The sequence below is a fragment of the Salvelinus sp. IW2-2015 genome, linkage group LG33 (genome assembly GCF_002910315.2).
Source record: "Salvelinus sp. IW2-2015 linkage group LG33, ASM291031v2, whole genome shotgun sequence".
NCBI classification, from domain to species: domain Eukaryota; kingdom Metazoa; phylum Chordata; class Actinopteri; order Salmoniformes; family Salmonidae; genus Salvelinus; species Salvelinus sp. IW2-2015.
In genome coordinates, this window is record NC_036872.1 from 13,367,496 (window position 1) to 13,389,435 (window position 21,940).

General features: G+C 43.9%; 1 protein-coding gene across 1 annotated transcript; it reads right to left on the reverse strand.

Annotated features, from left to right (window-relative positions):
• Positions 1-798: 798 nt before the first annotated feature.
• On the reverse strand, positions 799-21,367 carry LOC111958253 (lysine-specific demethylase 2B). The gene is made up of 10 exons (XM_070437012.1): positions 20,830-21,367; positions 6,208-6,432; positions 5,579-5,722; positions 4,668-4,754; positions 3,947-4,237; positions 2,355-3,157; positions 2,038-2,201; positions 1,747-1,908; positions 1,274-1,492; positions 799-1,010 (listed from the first exon to the last, which is right to left on the reverse strand). Exons 1-10 carry the CDS (start codon positions 20,881-20,883, stop codon positions 829-831), a joined length of 2,331 nt encoding a protein of 776 aa, XP_070293113.1. The 5' UTR covers positions 20,884-21,367; the 3' UTR covers positions 799-828.
• Between the last annotated feature and the right edge of the window lie 573 nt (positions 21,368-21,940).

Here is a 21,940-nt window from a genome sequence, read left to right on the forward strand (position 1 = left end):
CGCTTCTTAGACTTGCTTTCAATGACAGGTCTATAACTCACATTTCTATGTGAAATTGGTCAGGTCACCCCAAAAGTTACATTTTGCAGCTTTAGACTTTTATAACATGTATTTTATCATGGTCTTATTTGCATGTTTTATGTAAAGTAAATCCAGTCCAAGTCAGTAACTACCGTTAAACTGTAATGTCAACTTCAGAAATTGGCACATATCAGGTAAAACACAGCATCCAAAAATATATATTACCATCGGTGTCAAGGCAAACTGATATAATGGATCTGTAGGTCAATATTCAGTTCTATGACATGTCATCTGGGGTCTGTTCATTAGGTTGAAATCTGGAGTGTATCTGGTACTGCATACATAAACTTTCACTAACTTAAAAATGTTTTGCCCAATGCATGAATTGTTGTATAAAACAAACCTAAATAATAGAAAAATTCCCCAACAAATTCAATATAACAAACCTTTAAAATATATATTTTTTACAAACACAAAAAGAAACACTCACGCAGGATGTTTTCCTTCACCATCTCCTTCTGTCCAGTAGCTTTACATCTTCCCCTTTCAGTACAAGGATTCTACAACATCCAGAAAGATCGATGCAAAAATCTGCCCAGTCCATTTACACACCTCTGCTTCTCTCATCAACTCATGTGACATTGTTCGTTCAGAAATCTAACACGGTATATTCTCCATGAAGAGGAAATAAACATACAAAACCAACCAGTCCAGGCTTGATGGGGAAACCTTGTCTTGCTCCATTTAGTGCAAAAGGTAGTTCTTATGTTGTGTACATTTTGGCCCGTGTAAGTGTCCCTCAATGAACTAGCCGAGTTTCTGCAGTAATTTGTCCTCTTTGAGGCCAAACTGTACACTCACGGACATCTCTGCTATGAACTGTTCACAGGCCGTCTTGGTCACCTGTTTGCAGTAGCGTAGGTCAATGTGACAGATGCTCCCACAGCGCTTGAAGAAGGTAAGGGAATGGTCTGTCACCCTATTACAAACTGGAGGCGGAGACAAAAACACAGCCAGGCATGAGGAAACGTGTACAGAGCCGGATTGAATATTATGTACGCTAAAATGCAACAAAGACTACAGTTAAACTCTTAATATAAAATCGAGATAACAGTTTAAGAATAAATACCTTTTCTATACCCTCTAATATTAACAGACATTATAAAAAGGGAAATAGCAGAGTAACTAAAAACATCCTCTGTGCTGTTGTCTTCGCCCCCATTGCTCATAGTGACTGGCTGAGGGTTCCTACCTGACAGGTTGATCTCTGTGAGGGAGTCTCTGGTTGTGGTCCCTGCGGCCGTCAGCAGGTTGACCGACTGGTCGTTGACGTGGTTGCAGTAGCTCAGGTCCAGTTGTGAAAGTACCGGCATATGTCTGATAATCAGACGCAGAGAGGCGTCTGTGATGTCCAGTCCGGCCAGACGCAAGTCCACAACGTTCCTCAGCTTACAACGGTTGTCCAACTGGCCTGAGGGTGGAGAGGAGGAATAAAATAGGAGTGATTTCCTGTCTCGCAGTCAAACATGGCAAGTAATGGCCTTCATTTTGGTCCTTTTAATAAACACATGTGAACTATCTAAAGATCCCCTCACATTTTCTTCCTAATGGGTTTTAAAAAGAGGAGCCACACAGTCCTGTCACACCCAGGATAACCACCAGGGGGTGGTTATAAGGTAGCCGCGTCAATTTCATATAACTTCCCCTCCTGTTGCCGGTGGTTACCTGGTCTGTTGTCGGTCGGAGGCGAGAGCAGGTCCCTCATCTGGGCATCTTTGAGCCCCTCCACCCACTGCACATCAAGGGTGCGCAGCAGAGGGCAGCTAGAGGTGCAGAGGGCAGACACAGCCACCCATGAGCAACCTGAGAGCAGCAACACCCGCAGACCTGCAGGACAGAGTGGAGTAACGTCAGAAGAGTTTCAACGCCGAGACAGAGAGGGGTGGACAGTCTCTAATCTCGACCCAAACCATATTTCGCTCCCATAGATCAGTGTGACATGGCCATGGTACATACCCGGTAAGCGGTTTATAAGCCAGCTTAGTTGCTTCTTGGAGATGTTGGTCCAGCTGAGGTCCAGTGAGAGGGGCTGTCTGCGGATGATGCCACTCAGCATAAGGGGAGTAATAGATTTACAGCGGTTCAGATCAATTATGGTCCACAGTCTTTTATCACAGCACCTGTCAGAGATAGAGACAATGGAGACACACACTCACTATTTGTAATGGACAGATTAAGGTTTTAGATACCTAGATTCAAATATACCAAGTGTTTATGTTTTTAAAAGGCCTGCGATGTGAAGTAACACAGTTTGAGTAGAATGGAGCTCTTACCATCGGTTCCATGTCTTGCAGACACGCATGCAGACACACAGCTCCTTGTGTGTGACGTGTCCGAAGATCTTCACCCAGACCTCTCGCTGCACCGCGTGGGTTTTCCCGTCCACCAGGGGCAGTCTATCCGGTGGGGGGCTGATGGGGGGCGGCCGGATGACGTGGCGCTCCATTTGGACACACTTGGGTGGGGAGCGTGGGGGCAGGGGCCGGGTGCCAGGGGAGCTCCTGTTGAAGCCCAGAGGGGTGATTTGGCTGGGGTAGAAGTGGCGCAGCTCCCAGGGAGTGCCGTTAATTTCCTTGGTCCAGAGGTGTGGCCGCTCCCCTCCTAGGTCACTGCCATTGCGGAAGCTCCTCTTTGGCTCTTCATTCTCACTCTCTGGCTCCACCTTCAGGGGCTGGCGGTTCTCATTGGCAAGGCAGTCCTCGGTCTTCTGGATCTCCTGGTTCAGTGCTTTGCTCAGCTCTTTGCTCAGCTCTTTGTTTGGTAATCGGCGTTTGCGGCACGCTTTGGGACGTGGGCCCTTCTCCTGGGGTTCACTGCCCCCCTCGCTACTGGGGCCAGCCCATGGAGAGCTGCAGTGAGACTGGTCACTGTCTAGAACAGAAGTTTTGAGAGGAGGCCTGGGCAGGCTTGTCTTTGTGTCCTCGTCATCCCCGTCCTCTGCCTCCTCCTCGGTATCTCTTAAACGCCCTCTCCTCTCCAGGCCTCGCCGGTACAGAGAGGCCTTCTCCTCTTCATCTACCTCCTCCTCCTCTTCAGTCTTGATCTGATTAATGAACAGATGTCCATCTGACTTTCCCTGTGGGAGATAGGAAGGTTTAGTTAGAGAGTATGTTCAACTATGTATACCAGAGCACATAGCATCCAGACATTTAACAAAAGGAGTTGCTTGACATAGCATGAAAATTGCCACCCATAGTGAGAGTGTAACGTTATACACTGCTCAAAAAAATAAAGGGAACACTTAAACAACACAATGTAACTCCAAGTCAATCACACTTCTGTGAAATCAAACTGTCCACTTAGGAAGCAACACTGATTGACAATACATTTCACATGCTGTTGTGCAAATGGAATAGACAAAAGGTGGAAATTATAGGCAATTAGCAAGACACCCCCAATAAAGGAGTGGTTCTGCAGGTGGTGACCACAGACCACTTCTCAGTTCCTATGCTTCCTGGCTGATGTTTTGGTCACTTTTGAATGCTGGCGGTGCTTTCACTCTAGTGGTAGCATGAGACGAAGTCTACAACCCACACAAGTGGCCCAGGTAGTGCAGCTCATCCAGGATGGCACATCAATGCGAGCTGTGGCAAGAAGGTTTGCTGTGTCTGTCAGCGTAGTGTCCAGAGCATGGAGGCGCTAGCAGGAGACAGGCCAGTACATCAGGAGACGTGGAGGAGGCCAACAACCCAGCAGCAGGACCGCTACCTCCGCCTTTGTGCAAGGAGGAGCACTGCCAGAGCCCTGCAAAATGACCTCCAGCAGGCCACTTGGAGTTACATTGTGTTGTTTAAGTGTTCCCTTTATTTTTTTGAGCAGTGTACTAACAAACACAAACCACATGATGAAATCGGAGTATCTCTACCTTCTTCCTCACATCAAAGTCCTCTTCGTAGTCATCGTCGAAGAGCTTTCTCTTCTTCCTCAGTTTGTCCTCAGGTCTGGGCCGAGGCAGGGTGCTGGGGGACAGGACAGGGGGTTGTCTGTGAAGGGGCTCCCATTCCTCAGGTCTGTGTCTGGGAGTCTCATCCCTCTCAGGCTTCCTCTTGACTGTAGACGTAGAGGTGGACTCGCCCTCCTCCTTGACCGCCTTCTGCTCCCTCAGCAGAGAGCCAGGGAGGTTGGACGCGTACTTGAACCCTGGTCCCCTTTTTTGCTTGCAGACCAAAAGGAGGAAAAAACAGGAGAGAACTTTATACCTTTTGCTTATCACAACGTTGTCAACAAACTGAGCTACTGTTTCACAAGAGTTAAACTAGATAGACTGTGACTACCACTTCTAGAGAATTAGGTGTTGGTTTCCCCTGTAACAGAAAGGGAATTGGTAAGTAGCACAGTAAGTAAATGAACAGGAAGTAAAAACCACAAAGTAAATGCATTATGAAATGCCTCAGACTTGAAAGAATTTAACTCTTTGGGGAATGTTTTCCAAAGTTCACAGCCCTGTTTATTAAGTCAATGCAAATCCAACACCAGACTACAAAATATGTTGTGGCAACTGAAATCAGTAAAATACGCAGTAACATGTACATTTTATATTTCTGCATATACTTGAGGATAAATGATTAATTCATATAGGTACTCACTTTTCCTGTTTTCCCAGCTGAGTTGCATTTGGGACATTCCCAACAGTTGGGAAGTTCATCATTCACCACGCCAGACGCATCTTTAACCTGAAAACCATGAGGTAAAAGAGTTAGTTGACAAGAAGGGCAGACAGGGAGTCAAGACTAAAGTACAATGTTTTCACCACAGAGAGAAAGCGGGAACTGAAAGCATGACCGTGTCCACTTAACGTGAGGCGGTGAAAAACAAGTCATTTTTTCCTCAGACAATTAAAGTGAGAATCTCTGGACAACCGACAACCTCCAACATCTGATATAAAGACCTTCACACAAATTCCTATTATCAAAATGAAAAATGTATATTCTTCAGGAATACTTTACCTATCACTTTAGAGTATTATGTGCATGGAATACCAAAGGCAGTCACAACTTCCCTTCATTAGAACAGGTTTGAGCAAGATCATGCTATGGTTTGGCAGAATGGTTCCTAAGAGTGCATGAGTCACTTTGCATTTTATTTGCATCCGGCTCGACCTGGCAATGTCAACAACACTGCAAAGTTGTATTCTTATGCCATGTGATTTCAGCTGGACACTTCTCCTTCCCAGAGACTATATTAGCCTTCTGTAAGTCAATCTGGAGGAAGGAAATTGATGAGCTGGTTCAGTCAGTGTCAAACAACAACAGGAAGTCCCCACCACACCAACGCCTCAAGCTGCCTTGTAAAACTGTCTGAAAGTCAAACACAGTGAATCACCTACCACTGGTACAGCAGCAAACATTCCAGGATATAGTATTGCCCTCATTTCAGTCACAAAGGATATAAAACATTCAGGTGAATCTCACTCACACAAATGATGAGTCATCAAACTCATAAAGTGGAGGCTTGGCCTCGTGTTCAGTCATGACTTGACATGCTCATCCTAGCTCACCTTTAAGCAGTTGGGGTGAACAATCTCACTGCAGATGGAGCACTCCATGAGCATGATGTTGAACTTGTCCTCCTCTTCCTCCAGGGAGTCCTCCTTACCTGCTTCTCCACACACAACACACACAGCCGTGTGGGGCAGGACAGGCTGCAAGGGACAAACACACATTCAGTGAAACTCATTGAGTCAGACACATTGGGTCTACTATGCCAGTGTGCAATAGAATTCAGAAATGGTGTCCATAAGTTGCAACTGGTCATTCTATGTTTCCTGTTTTAGGAGAATCATTAACAGACATTGGCGACGACGCCAAGCTGTAGACAAATATCCACTGATTGGACTCAACAGAATCTAGAGACCATAGACACATGAATGAGTCATACTGTGCCAAATAAAAATGTTAGCACTCACTTCCTGTTGTCTCGCTCTGTATCATTGTACTTCTGGTTGGTTCTCTTACGCTGACCCTTGTTTTAAACCCTGAACCTATCATTATGGTTTGTATGTCAAATGCACAGTCTTGCATGTGGCACAGCACTGCATCATTGAATAAGACAATATTGGCTAACTGAACTCTCTGCTAAATAGTATGGATAATGAAAAGCCTGTGTGGTTTCTTTGGCTTTACTCACTGCAATGCACTGCCTCATGATACAGGACTGCTTCATGCGCCCTGGTCCTCCAAACTTCTTCATGTCTTTACAGAAGTGACAGTCTCCACACTCGGTTCGGAGGCACGCCTCACACTTTCGGCAGCGTGTTCTCCTGCGTCTGGCGCCAGACGCACTGCGATTGGACGGCAGCTTGACCGCTGCTGACGTCCCCATCTTGGGCTTTGGCCGGTTGGCTGCATGCTGCTGCAGAGAGAGAAATTATACAATTCAAGTTGAGGTGGGAAATTTAATGGACACTGTTGCCTAAGACAGTAAACTACCTTCGACTTCATTACTGAACACAAAACATTTAGTACTGTATGGTCTAATTCTGACATTCATAAAGCTAGTGAGACAGTAGTGCAGAGGCCACCGGCTGTGAGCCACAAACATTTCTAAATGACAATGCCAAATCTGTGAATCAGCGTTTGTCCCCCCCAACAAAAAAGATTCTCCCAATGCTCTTCACCCAAGCCTAGAGCCACCAGAACAATAAAACCATCCAAATGAGAGATTCCCTATGCAATTACTGAGAAGAATTTTTGTGCTGCAGAGGCTAGTGTTTCCTTGGAAACACAGTCCCCCTGCTTTTCCTAACCATTTGAATAGAATAATGAGAGAAGGTGGAAACTAGCAGAGACATACTGTACTTTAACGGGAGGGGGGGGGGGGGGGMTYGGATTATTTTGAAATCGATCATTTTCATGACTCCTCTTGCAGCAGTAAAGTACACATCTGGAGGCCGTGGGAGATATGCTGGGGAAAAAGTTAGAGATGAATGTGTTGTAGATTGGGTTATTCATTCCCCTGGTGGCTGTTCTTACTGGCACTAAAAACACTTTGTTGTGGGATCGATGAGTGAAAGAGCAGGTAGATCCTAAGAAAGGACCATTCTCCTTCCCTGGCAGGCTATAGCATCGGGAGTGGTGGATATGGACCTATAGTGATCCCTGAAGGGAAACTAAACCGAATAAAAATACACCTCAAGTAGAATCTGCTGGTTGTCACAAAGAGCCCGCAGTCCCAGTCGAGCATGGTGTCCTGCCTACCATCTCCTGCAAAGGACATCAGTGACCAGCACAGCTCATCTATAAGGCCTATACAACGTTTAAAACAACCTACCAATTGCATGGTGTCAAATACGACAGCTTTAAAATCAATAGACACCAAATCAGTTTTTATCTAGAGGTTTGGAGGAAATATATTCTGTTGAACATACAGAACATGACTCTTGATGACATAATCAATGCTTTTCAATTAGAGAACACAAATAATGAAATAGCACAAGCTCAGTAACAAGAACTTCAAGGCACAGGGAGGGGTGGGAGGACAGTTGACTGCAGAAATCCAAAACAACCACAATCTATTATCAAGCACTGCAAAATCAGAAGGCTATCACACTCCTGTTAGGCTTAAGCACGCATGTCAACACTGCATGCATGTGTATTTATGGCCCAAGAATATCTGCCACTGTATTAGTCAGTAAGTCCATCAATGAAAATAAACATGAATCACAAGACAGCAACACACACAGGTTCACCGAAAACATCTTACCACCTAGCAATGCTCCTCAACTAAGGATGAATCTACAACAGTGAAAACCTTCCACCCCCGAACTAAACACGTCACAGCCCTTACATAATCATCCTCCTGGACTATCCTGGCTAATAAGGACAAAAAACTCCGTTTTATAAAAGCAGATGGAATTCTTGCTGAGGGCTTAAAGAGAGAGAGAAATACAAACAAAAACACTACAACGGGGTCATTGAGAACAAAGTGTCCCTTCATGAATACCAAAATAACATTTCACCGGGGACGGGAGACATACCACAAGAACATTCTTTATCAGGAAGCTTTTCTTCAGGTTTGGAGAGAGAGTTGTTTTGATGACATTTCATCTTTGGCCATCCTCAAGCATATTTCCAGATCCAAACAGATTCTCAAACGTATACCGTTGTTGACGACACAACATCTAACAGGGATTGGGAAACACAGACTACAATGCTTTTCAGAATAAATAGGATTGACCAATAAGTGTATGTGAAGACATGAGAAAAACGCTGTGACTATCAGAATTGCACAACATTCAAGTGTGATTGCAACATTTTCCTGGCATTGTCTTGAACTGTTGAACTTCCTAGAACAGATCATTTGAGACCTTTGAGCAGAACTCTACAAAATGGTATCCAACACATCAAACGGCACTAATAGACCCACAGGATCAACGTGTAGGCCCACTAGAATCCCATGTGTGCTGCATGACCTCTTTTCCCCCGGGACACCCTCATCTTCACCCTGACAGAGTCCTTGAGTAAAGTATCTGATACTCTCTTACTCCAAATATTCAAGCAATGTGTGCAACAGCGTCAGCATGACAAAATGCTTGACAAAGTCTTCTGTGTTTGATGTAAATAAACGTTCTTCACAATTCTGTTCGACCAAGGGGGCATGAGTTTGTGTTGGTTAAAACAAATAAAATGAGTACTTACCTAACAAGTGGGTGAGTATAGTCTATATAAGCCATGTTATGTAAAACATCTAAATTACAAGAGAAAGCAGCAAACAGTGTGGCTAGATGACGAGTGATCCTCTCTGGATGACACATCCATGAGTCAGGGGAACTGGTATTCACTGAGCCAAGTTATTCTCCTTCTCATTTGACCCTCTTCCAAGAAACACAAGTGTAATCTTTAATCTTTAACGACATAATGCAATCCAACGTGATTTTGCTGTGTTTATGACACACACACACAATTGCCAAAGGTATGTGGACACCTGCTTGTCGAACATCTCATTCCAAAATCATGGGCGTTAATATGAAGTTGGGCCACCCTTTGCTGCTAGAACAGCCTCCACTCTTCTGGGAAGGCTTTCCACTAGATGTTGGAAGCACAAAATTGTTTAGAATGTCATTGTATGCTGTAGCGTTAAGATTTCCCTTCACTGGAAATAAGGGGTCTAGCAGGAACCATGAAAAAACAGCCCCAGACCATTATTCCTCCACCAAACTTTACAGTTGACATTATGCAGTCGGGCCGGTAGCGTTCTCCTGGCATCCGCTAAACCCAGATTCGGAGGGACTGGTGCACTTCACAATAGATGACATCATGAGGAAAGCAAAATGATGTGGATATATTGAAGCAACATCAAGACATCAGTCAGGAAGTTAAAGCTTGGTCGCAAAGGGTCTTCCAAATGGACACTGACCCCAAGCATACTTCCAAAGTTGTGGCAAAATGGCTTAAGGACAACAAAGTCCTTATTGGAGTGGCCATCTCAAAGCCCTGACCTCAATCCTATAGAAAACGTGTTGGCAGAACTGAAAAAGCATGTGCGAGCAAGGAGGCCTACAAACCTGACTCAGTTACACCAGCTCTGTCAGGAGGAATGGGCCAAAATTCACCCAACTTATTGTGGGAAGCTTGTGGAAGGCTAACCGAAACGTTTGACCCAAGTTAAACAATTTAAAGGCAAAGCTACCAAATACTAATTGAGTGCATGTAAACTTCTGAACCACTGCGGAAACTGTGAGAAATAAATAAAAGCTGAAATAAATCATTCTCTCTTACTATTATTCTGACATTTCACATTCTTAAAATAAAGTGGTGATCCTAACTGACCTGAGAGAGGGGATTTTTACTAGGATTAAATGTCAGGAATTGTGGAAAAACTGAGTTTAAGGTATTTTGCTAAGGTGTATGTAAACTTCCGACTTCAACTGTACACACACACACACCAAATAAAAAAGCAACATGCAACAATTTCAACGATTTTACTGAGTTACAGTTCATATAAAGAAAACAAATAATTGAAATAAATTCATTAGGCCCTAATTTATGCATTTCACATGACTGGGAATACAGATATGCATCAGTTGGTCACAGATGGGCCTCAGGACCTCATCACAGTATCTCTGTGCATTCAAATTGCCATTGATAAGATGCAATTGTGTTCATTGTCCGTAGCTTTTGCCTGCACATACCATAACCCCACCATGGGCACTGTTGACAACGTTGACATCAGCAAACTGCTCGCCACACAACGCCATACGTGTGGTCTGTGGATGCAAGTACGGTCGCACACTCCCTCAAACAACGCACATTTTAGAGTGGCCTATAATTGTCCCCTGCATAAGGTGCACCTGTGTAATGATAATGTTGTTTAATTAGCTTCTTGAGATGCCACACCTGTTAGATGGATGGATTATTTTGGCAAAGGAGAAATGCTCACTAACAGGGATGTAAACAAATTTGTGCACAACATTTGAGACAAACAAGCTTTTTGTGCATCTGGAAAAGTTCTGGGAACTTTTATGTCAGCTCATGAAAACATGGGACCAACACTTTACATGTTTGTGTTTATATTTTGTTCAGTGATCTATGCTCGCTTCGAGGCAAGCAACACGGAGACATGCAGGAGAGCATCGGCTGTTCCGGACGACTGTGTGATCACGCTCTCCATAGCCGACGTGAGTAAGACCTTTAAACAGGTTAACATACACAAGGCTGCAGGGCTAGACGGATTACCAGGACTTGTGCTCCGGGCATGTGCTGACCAACTGGCAGGTGTCTTCACTGAAATGTTCAACATGTCCCTGATTGAGTCTGTAATACCAACATGTTTCAAGCAGACCACCATAGTCCCTGTGCCCAAGAACACACAGGCAACCTGCCTAAATGACTACAGACCTGTAGCATTCACATCCGTAGCCATGAAGTGCTTTGAAAAGCTGGTAATGGCTCACATCAACACCATTATCCCAGAAACCCTAGACCCACTCCAATTTGCATACCGCCCAAAGAGATCCACAGATGATACAATCTCTATTGCACTCCACACCCTTTCCAAACCAGGACAAAGGAACAACTACGTGAGAATGCTATTCATTGACTACAGCTCAGCGTTCAACACCATAGTACCCTCAAAGCTCATCACTAAGCTAAGGATCCATCACTAAGGATCCTGGGACTAAACACCTCCCTCTGCAACTGGATCCTGGACTTCCTGACGGGCTGCCCCCAGGTGATGAGGGTAGGTAGCAACACATCTGCCACGCTGATCCTCAACACTGGAGCCACCCAGGGGTGCGTGCTCAGTCCCCTCCTGTACTCCCTGTTCACCCACGACTGCATGGCCAGGCACGACTCCAACACCATCATCAAGTTTGCAGATGACACAACAGTAGTAGGCCTGATCACCGACAATGACGAAACAGACTATAGGGAGGACCTGGCCGGGTGGTTCCAGAATAACAACCTATCCCTCAACGTAACCAAGACTAAGGAGATGATTGTGGACTACAGGAAAAGGAGGACCGAGCACGCCCCCATTCTCTTCAACGGGGCTGTAGTGGAGCAGGTTGAGAGCTTCAAGTTCCTTGGTGTCCACATCAACAACAAACTAGAATGGTCCAAACACACCAAGACAGTCGTGAAGAGGGCACGACAAAGCCTATTCCCCCTCAGGAAACTAAAAAGATTTGACATGGGGCCGGAGATCCTCAAAAGGTTCTACAGCTGCAACATCGAGAGCACCCTGACTGGTTGCATCACTGCCTGGTACGACAATTGCTCGGCCTCCGACCGCAAGGCACTACAGAGGGTAGTGCGTACGGCCCAGTACATCACTGGAGCTAAGCTGCCTGCCATCCAGGACCTCTACACCAGGCGGTGTCAGAGGAAGGCCCTAAAAATTGTCAAAGACCCCAGCCACCCCGGTCATAGACTGTTCTCTCTACTACCGCATGGCAAGCGGTACCGGAGTGCCAAGTATAGGACAAAAAGGCTTCAACAGTTTTTACCCCCAAGCCATAAGAGTCCTGAACAGGTAATCAAATGGCTACCCGGACTATTAGCATTGTGTGCCCACCTCCCCCAAATCCGTATTTTACGCTGCTGCTGCTACTCTCTGTTTATCATATATGCATAGTCACTTTAACTATACATTCATGTACATATGTATATACTACCTCAATTGGCCCGACCAACCAGTGCTCCCGCACATTGGCTAACCGGGCTATCTGCATTGTGTCCCGCCACCCACTACCCCCTATTTTACGCTACTGCTACTCTCTGTTCATCATATATGCATAGTCACTTTAACCATATCTACATGTACAGTCATGGCCAAAAGTTTTGAGAATGACACAAATATTAATTTCCACAAAGTTTGCTGCTTCAGTGTCTTTAGTTATTTTTTTCAGATGTTACTATGGAATACTGAAGTATAATTAGAAGCATTTCATAAGTGTCAAAGGCTTTTTATTGACAATTACATGAAGTTGATGCAAAGAGTCAATATTTGCAGTGTTGACCCTTCTTTTTCAAGACCTCTGCAATCCACCCTGACATGCTGTCAATTAACATCTGGGCCACATCCTGACTGATGGCAGGCCTTTCTTGCATAATCAATGCTTGGAGTATGTCAGAATTTGTGGGTTTTTGTTTGTCCATCCACCTCTTGAGGGTTGACCACAAGTTCTCAATGGGATTAAGGTCMGGGGAGTTTCCTGGCCATGGACCCAAAATATCGATGTTTTGTTCCCCGAGCCACTTAGTTATCACTTTTGCCTTATGGCAAGGTGCTCCATCATGCTGAAAACGGCATTGTTCGTCACCAAACTGTTCCTGGATGGTTGGGAGAAGTTGCTCTTGGAGGATGTGTTGGTACCATTCTTTATTCATGGCTGTGTTCGTAGGCAAGATTGTAAGTGAGCCCACTCCCTTGGCTGAGAAGCAACCCCACACATGAATGGTCTCAGGATGCTTTACTGTTGGCATGACACAGGACTGATGGTAGCGCTCACCTCGTCTTCTCCGGACAAGCTTTTTTTCGGATGCCCCAAACAATTGGAAACGGGATTCATCAGAGAAAATTACTTTACCCCAGTCCTCAGCAGTCCAATCACTGTACCTTTTGCAGAATATCAGTCTGTCCCTGATGCTTTTCCTGGAGGGAAGTGTCTTCTTTGCTGCCCTTCTTGACACCAGGCCATCCTCCAAAAGTCTTTGCCTCACTGTGCGTGCAGATGCACTCACACCTGCCTGCTGCCATTCCTGAGCAACCTCTGTACTGGTGGTGCCCCGATCCCGCAGCTGAATTAACTTTAGGAGAGGGTCCTGGCGCTTGCTGGACTTTCTTGGGCGCCCTGAAGCCCTCTTCACAACAATGCGACCGCTCTCCTTGAAGTTTTTAATGATCCGATAAATGGTTGATTTAGGTGCAATCTTACTGGCAGCAATATCCTTGCCTGTGAAGCCCCTTTTTGTGCAAAGCAATGATGACAGCACGTGTTTCCTTGCAGGTAACCATGGTTGACAGAGGAAGAACAATGATTCCAAGCACCACCCTCCTTTTGAAGCTTCCAGTCTGTTATTCGAACTCAATCAGCATGACAGAGTGATCTCCAGCCTTGTCCTCATCAACACTCACACCTGTGTTAACGAGAGAATCACTGACATGATGTCAACTGGTCCTTTTGTGGCAGGGCTGAAATGCAGTGAGAATGTTTTTGGGGGATTCAGTTCATTTGCATGGCAAAGAGGGACTTTGCAGTTAATTGCAATTCATCTGATCACTCTTCATAACATTCTGGAGTATATGCAAATTGCCATCATACAAACTGAGGCAGCAGACTTTGTGAAAATGAATATTTGTGTCATTCTCAAAACTTTTGGCCACGACTGTACATACTACCTCAATCAGCCGGACTAACCGGTGTCTGTATGTAGCCTCGCTACTTTTATAGCCTCGCTACTGTTTTTCACTGTTGTTTTTATAACTTTACTTACCTATTGTTCACCTAATACCTTTTTTGCACTATTGGTTAGATTCTATAAGTAAGCATTCCACTGTAAGATCTACACCTGTTGTATTCGGCGCACGTGACAAATAAACTTTGATTTGATTTGTAGAGCCCGAACGGTTTGGCGCACAAAGTATTATGGAAAGATGAGACGCTCATGAACATGTCGGTTGTTTTGCAACAAATTCTTTCTGGTCTTTCATATATCTCTCTGATATAGGAGAGACACTTCAGAACAAACTTCCTTTTGAGACTATCTGTTCCATGTAGTGAATCTGTTCTTCAATGTGTTTATATAGGCTAATACAGTGCATTCGACAAGTATTCAGACCCCTTGACTTTTTACACATTGTATTCTAAAATTGATTAAACTGTCCCCCCCATCATCAAAATCTACACACAATACCCCATAATGACAAAGCAAAAACAGGATTTTAGAAATGTTTGCAAATGTATTAAAAATAAAAAACTGAAATCTCACATTTACATAAGTATTCAGACCCTTTACTCAGTTGAAGCACCTTTGGCAGCAATTACAGCCTTGAGTCTTCTTGGGTATGACGCTACAAGCTTGGCACACCTGTATTTAGAGAGTTTCTCCTATTCTTCTCTGCAGATCCTCTCAAGGTCTGTCAGGTTGGATGGGGAGTGTCGCTGCAGAGCTATTTTCAGGTCACTCCTGAGATGTTCGATTATGTTCAAGTCCGGGCTCTGGCTGGGCCACTCAAGGACATTCAGAGACTTGTCCCGAAGCCACTTCTGCGTTGTCTTGGCTGTGTGCTTAGGGTTGTTGTCCTGTTGCAAGCTGAACCTTCACCCCAGTCTGAAGTCTGAAGTCTGAGCGCTCTGGAGCAGGTTTTCATCGAGGATCTCTCTGTACTTTGTGCCGTTCATCTTTCCCTCGATCCTGACTAGTCTCCCAGTCCCTGCAGCTGAAAAATATCCACACAGCTTGATGCTGCCACCACCATGCTTCACCGTTGGGATGGTATTGGCCAGGTGATGAGCGGTGCCTGGTTTCCTCTATACGTGACACTTGGCATTCAGGCCAAATAGTTCAATCTTGGTTTCATCAGACCAGAGAATCTTGTTTCTCATGGTCTGAGAGTCCTTTAGGTGCCTTTTGGAAAACACCAAGCGGGCTGTCATGTGCCTTTTAATGATGAGTGGCTTCCGTCTGGCCACTCTACAATAATGTCCTGATTGGTGGAGTGCTGCAGAGATTGTTGTCCACCCTGACCAAGGCCCTTTTTTTATTTCACCTTTATTTAACCAGGTAGGCCAGTTGAGAACAAGTTCTCATTTACAATTGCGACCTGGCCAAGATAAAGCAAAGCAGTGCGACAAAAACAACACCGAGTTACACGTAAACAAAACGTACAGTCAATAACACAATAGAAAAGAAAAATAAAATAAAAATCTTTGTACATTGTGTGCAAATGTAGAAGAGTAGGAAGGTAGGCAATAAATAGGCCATAGAGGCGAAATAATTACAATTTAGCATTAATACTGGAGTGATAGATGTGCAGATGATGATGTGCAAGTAGAGATACCCTCTTGCTCTTTTGCACCCCAGTAAGTAATAATATGGGGATGAGGTAGTTGGGTGTGCTATTTACAGATTGGCTGTGTACAGGTACAGTGATCGGTAAGCTGCTCTGACAGCTGATGCTTAAAGTTAGAACGGGAGATATAAGTCTCCAGCTTCAGTGATTTTTGCAATTCGTTCCAGTCGTTGGCAGCAGAGAACTGGAAGGAAAGGTGGCTATACCTGCTGGAGCGCGTGCTACGGGTGGGTGCTGCCATTCTCCCCTGATTTCTCAGTTTTGCCGGGTGGCCAGCTCTAGTAAGAGTCTTGGTGGTTCCAAACTTCTTCCATTTAAGAATGATGGCGGTCACGGTGTTCTTGGGGACCTTCAATGCTACAGACATTTTTTGGTACCCTTCCTCAGATCTGTGCCTCGACACAATCCTGTCTCTGAGCTCTACGAACAATTCCTTCGACCTCATGGCTTGGTCTTTGCTCTGACATGCACTAACAACTGAGGTACCAACTAGACAGGTGTGTGCCTTTCCAAATCAGGTGGACTCCAATCAAGTTGTAGAAAAATCTGAAGGATAATCAATGGAAACAGGATGCACCTGAGCTCAATTTTGAGTCTCATAGCAAAGGGTCTGAATACTTATGCAGATAAGGCATTTCTGTTAATTTTTAATACATTTGCAAAAATGTCTGAAAACCTGTTTTCGCTTTGTGTGTAGATTGAGGGATTTTTGTTAAATCAATTTTTGTTAAATCAATTTTAGAATAAGTCTAATGTAACAAAATGTGGAAAAAGTCAAAGAGTCTGAATACTTTCCAAAATAATATTCATCAAATAATTCTATATATTTTTCATCATGGAGAATTAAAATTATAAATCAAATAGCTAAATTATCATTGGTATAACCTTCTTACAACAATTCCATAAAGCTTAGTTGACCCCCCCTCCCACCGGCTTAGACTGAAGGTTTAATTAAAGAGTTTCATTCCTCTCTGCCAATAATAGCTAGTTTTCAGGTTACAGATCCCTCTTGTTAGGCTCATCCAATTAGGCCCCTCACTCAGACCACTGCTAGACAGTCCTAGCAAAATTCTTGCTTGAGAAATTGCTCTTGGCTAAGAAGCTATTTTTGTTTCCTTTTGACCACTAATTCAAGAAACAAAATAACATAATTATTTTATTGCATTTGGACTTTAAGACATTTTTATAGTATTTTTTCTTTTTAACCAAAGTGGTCTCGCTGGTATGAAATATTACAGAATCTAGTCAAAAGTACGAAGACTAATGTGTTTGTCTACAGAGTCTTGACCTTTAATAGTTCCAGACAAGGAACAGAAACAAAACAACTGACCAGCATTTACTGTAACTTGGCTGACTAATGTGCTAGGAATGTTTGGTAGGTTTGTTTTGAGGCCCTCAAACACTAGGCCTAGATGGGGGCCTGATCTGAGTAAGGCCCTCTGACTCACAGTTTCACTGTGGATATCAGTGCTATGGTAGGAAGTCCCATGGTTCACCATCTGCCTAGCTCCAGTGGACCCCAGGACGCCACAAAGGGGAGGAACGTCTATGACATCTTTACAACTGTGCCAAAAGAATAAGATTGAAATCATCTCCTTCATGAACAATGACTGTGTGAGTGGGTGTTTAAAGGGAAAATGTCAAAATTGTTCTACTTCATATTCATCATCATCTTCAGCACCACCCCAAAATCACCAATGTGAAAATGGTGCGTTTCTGTGTGTTTTAAAAAAGATGGAGGAAGAGAAATGTTTCCAATGATGTCGGTGGGCATCATGTGATTTTAACCAATTATAAGTAGGCATGGCCTACTAATTGGTTGATGTCATTGGAATTGGATGTCACTCTTATCTTTTTTACTACATCACATATGTTAATGTTGGCGTTGTGCTGGAGATGATGAATATGAAGTTACATGTTATTTACATTCCCCTTTAATGTATTGTGCTTCCTAGCTCATATCCCCCCAGGAAAACAGCATTTGTCTTTCAATTCAAGCTGAGAGAGCAAGGAGTTAGAAGCTGGGTTGTGTTTGAATCAGTAGTCAATGAAACAATCCTCCATCTTCCTCCATAAGGTCCTGGATCCCACTGGTCTAGCGGGTATTTTCTGCTGGGGGGTAACCTACAACTAAAAGTAGCCAAACAGGCAAGAGCGGTCAAGTAGTGTTGTAAGAGCTAACCGTTTTTCTGTAAAAAAAAAAAGGGGGGGGGGGGGGGTTAAATCGGTTACGGAATTGGCGACAGAGAGAAAAGTAAATGATGTTTTTTTCTCCAAACATTTCCCCTTGGAGTTAAAGAATTTTGCAGTTTGAAATCTAATTACTGCAATTCTACATATTTGAGCATGGCTAATTCTGTGTTCTCATGCTCAAACATAACAAAACCAATGGGGAACCCAATCGGGGCCCCTGGGCATGTACCCTGCTTGCCCTGTCAGTAATCCAGTCATGCCAGAAATACTCCTACATTTGTTTTTAGAAATGTCTATTCTCCCTGACTGTTAAGCTTTTATTTTCGTGATTTCTAATTCTCAAAGATTGTACATACAAATACAGTGCATTTGTAAAGTATTCAGACCTTCACTTTTTCCACAATTTGTTACGTTACAGCCTTATTCTAAAATACATGTTGTTTTCCTCAATCTACACACACTACCCCATAATAACAAAGTGAAAACAGGTTTAGACATTTTAGCAAATGTATAAATAAATAAATGCAAATACCTTATTTACACAAGTATTCAGACCCTTTGCTATGAGACTAGAAATTGAGCTCAGGTGTATCCTGTTGCCATTGATCATCCTTGACATGTTTCTACAACTTGATTGGAGTCCACCGGTGGTAAATTCAATTGATTGGACATGATTTGGAAAGACCCACACCGGTCTATATAAAAGGTCCCACGATTGTTAGTGCATGTCAGAGCAAAAGAAACAAGCCATGAGGTCGAAATAATTGTCCGTAGAGCTCCGAGACAGGATTGTGTCGAGGCACAGATCTGGGGAAAGGTACAAAAATATTTCTGCAGCATTGAAGGTCCCCAAGTACACGGTGGCCTCCATCGTTCTTAAATGGATGAAGTTTGGAACCACCAAGACTCTTCCTAGAGCTGGCCACCCAGCCAAACTGAGCAATCAGGGGAGAAGGGCAGGCCTTGGTCTGGGAGGTGACCAAGAACCCGATGGTCACTCTGACAGAGCTCCAGAGTTCCTCTGTGGAGATGGGAGAACCTTCCAGAAGGATAACCATCTCTGCAGTACTCCATCAATCAGGCATTTATGGTAGAGTGGCCAGATGGAAGCCACTACAAAGTAAAATGGCACATGACAGCCTGCTTGGAGTTTGCCAAAAGGCACCTAAAGAACTCTCAGACCATGAGAAACAAGATTCTCTGGTCTGATGAAACCAAGATTGAACTATTTGGCCTGAATGCTAAGCGTCACGTCTGGAGGAAACCAGGCACCCCTCATCACCTGGCCAATACCATCCCTACGGTGAAGCATGGTGGTGGCAGCATCATGCTGTGGGGATGATTTTCAGCAGCAGGGACTGTGAGACTAGTCAGGATCGAGGGAAAGATGAACGGACCAAAGTACAGAGATCCTTGATGAAAACCTGCTCCAGAGCGCTCAGGACCTCAGACTGGGGCAAAGGTTAACCTTCCAACAGGACAACAACCCTAAGCACACAGCCAAGTCAATACATGAGTGGCTTCGGGACAAGTCTCTGAATGTCCTTGAGTAGCCCAACCAGAGCCCGGACTTGAACCCAATCTAACATCTCAGGAGAGACCTGAAATTAGCTGTGCAGCAACACCTCCCATCCAACCTGACAAGAGCTTGAGAGGATCTGTAGAGAAGAATGGGAGAAACTCCACAAATACAGGCGTGCCAAGCTTGTAGCGTCATACCGAAGAAGACTAGGCTGTAATCGCTCCAAAAGTGCTTCAACAAAGTACTAAGTAAAGGATATGATTACTTATGTAAATGTAATATTTCCATTTTTTTTATTTGATAAATTTGCTAACATTTCTAAAAACCTGTTTTTGCTATGTAATTATAGGGTATTGTGTGTAGATTGTTGAGGAAAAAAACAATTTAATACATTTTAGAATAAGGCTGTAACATAACAAAATGCTGAAAAGGTGAAGGGGTGAGAATACACTTTGAGAATGATATTTTCTACATACTTTGTGTGGTTTGAGTCGTTCAAGTTTACACTGAAAGCATTTTTCTGTCCCGAAAATGTATATTTTGTTTATGTGCGGTGCGCCTCTGCTAAATGAATACAGGGTAAACACTGACTCCTCATTGTTCCCTCTCCCAAACCCCCTTTTAAAAGGCACAGAACATGGTGAGGCCTGAGCAATGAGGGTCAAGAAAATCATCTTATGTGAGAACAATTCACAGGATATAAAGTATTTTCTTAGTGATCCAAATAGTTGAGACATGGAAGAAATATGTATGTGTGTAAAGCAAGCTAAACCTGAATGTGACATAATGGAGCTACAGCAGGCATGGTCTGAGGAAATGTAATCAATTTACTTTAGTTTAAGTAACAAACCAAGCCTGAGGTTAAGTGGAGTGAAAGGCCCCAAATGTAGTCATGCTGCCTCCTACACTACTCTCCCACACCCTCACTGTTCACACAAAAATACCAGTCACAATGGCCCATCATTTTCCATAATCACAGTCGCTCGACCAAGAACACAATCTGACAGATCAGTGTGTGACAAAAACATCTAGTAGTCAGAGAGACCATGTATATATTCACTGTGTCCTCTTCAGGTTTGATTTAAAACACAAAAACTGAGCTCTTAGGATACTGGATCACATAAGAAAATCAAGTATGGAGATCAAATAACTACTTTGGTGGGTAGCTCATTCCTTTCTTTCTTGGGTCTGTCTGACACAAGTCGTCTGGATACAATAGCCAGGGACAGGAGAAGGCCTATGTCTAAAACCTGTGAAATAGCTAAGCTAGCTCTTGCCCAGTGGATTAGTTACCGAAACAAAATATGTTTCCCTTTTCCCTCCATTCCGCTAATCAAATTACTACCCTATTCCTGCTCATGATGGCCAAGTGAGCAGAGATCGAGAGAAAACGAGGACGGTGGGGGGAGAGAAAATACGTTCGACTCACGATTACAGCTCTAAAGTAAAGCCCCTCTTGAAGAAAAACAACAGCATGCCGATTAGAAACCCAATGTGTTAATGTTCTGTTGTCTAACCTGTTCAGATTCTGATTCATAATCCTCTTCATCTGCACTCAGTGACAAGGCCATGGTTCCTCTCTTCTCATCGTCTGTCCAGCGTTGTAGAGAAAACTGACATGGCTGAATCCTCCAGCCCGGCTGCTGTTCTGTTCTCTGTTCACCGCTCTCTCTCTGTCGCCCCCCTCTCCCTCTCTTCACACACAGGAACAGGCAGCTGCATAGGCATACACAAGGCGGCAGGAAGCCTCATGAATATGCGTTGGGAAGGTCAGGGGGAACAGGCCAAGCCAATGGAGAGACAGATGGCATTCGGTTATAAGAGTTGGTTAGAAAGGGCGACCAGAGTCAGAAATGGTGGTGGAACTGGAGGGGGTAGGGAGGGAATGGTCAGGAATAGCACAGACCGATGGTCATTAGAGAAGACAGGGGCAAGGGTACGACATCCTGGTCGTTGGGAATGATGAGGGCGGTTGCATGTTCTAAGACAATATTTTTCATAATGATTGAGGATGTATTTTACTTGGTGACAGATACAGGAAGCCATCAGCTGCTCTGGGTTTGATTGCTCTTTCTTAATGTCTACGGATAGGCCATTTGCTCCTCTGACTATCTCGTGATTTCTTGGTGTTCCAGTAAGTACTCATGTAGGACATTGAGTACTTTCTTTGGAATAATTAAATGAATTGCTGCAAAAGTATTACCAATTTCACAAAAGTGTGTCATCATCAACGTTATACTGTATGTCTGTTTTAATAATGTCCATAACCTTATTTTGTTGTTGTTCAATTCATTTCTTGCATCTGTGCATATGAACAAATGAAATGGAATATTACAATACAATTGTTAGATTAAAAGAGACAGCTGCACACGCCCCCCCTCATCCCACCGAGTACCCCACAAAATAGAAACTACTGCGCAATGCGCATTATACTGGAAAACGATTCTACAAACCTCTGAAGAGTTTGTTTAGGTGAGAAAGACTCACGAGCCTTTGATTTTCTCATCTGCTTGTTCAGAAACATTTAATGTCATAGGAGACTGAAATGACACATTTAGTGCCATAGCCATCGGTCACACTCTTTAAATACGTCCATATGAAACTCTTGAAAATGAGGCAGTATATGCT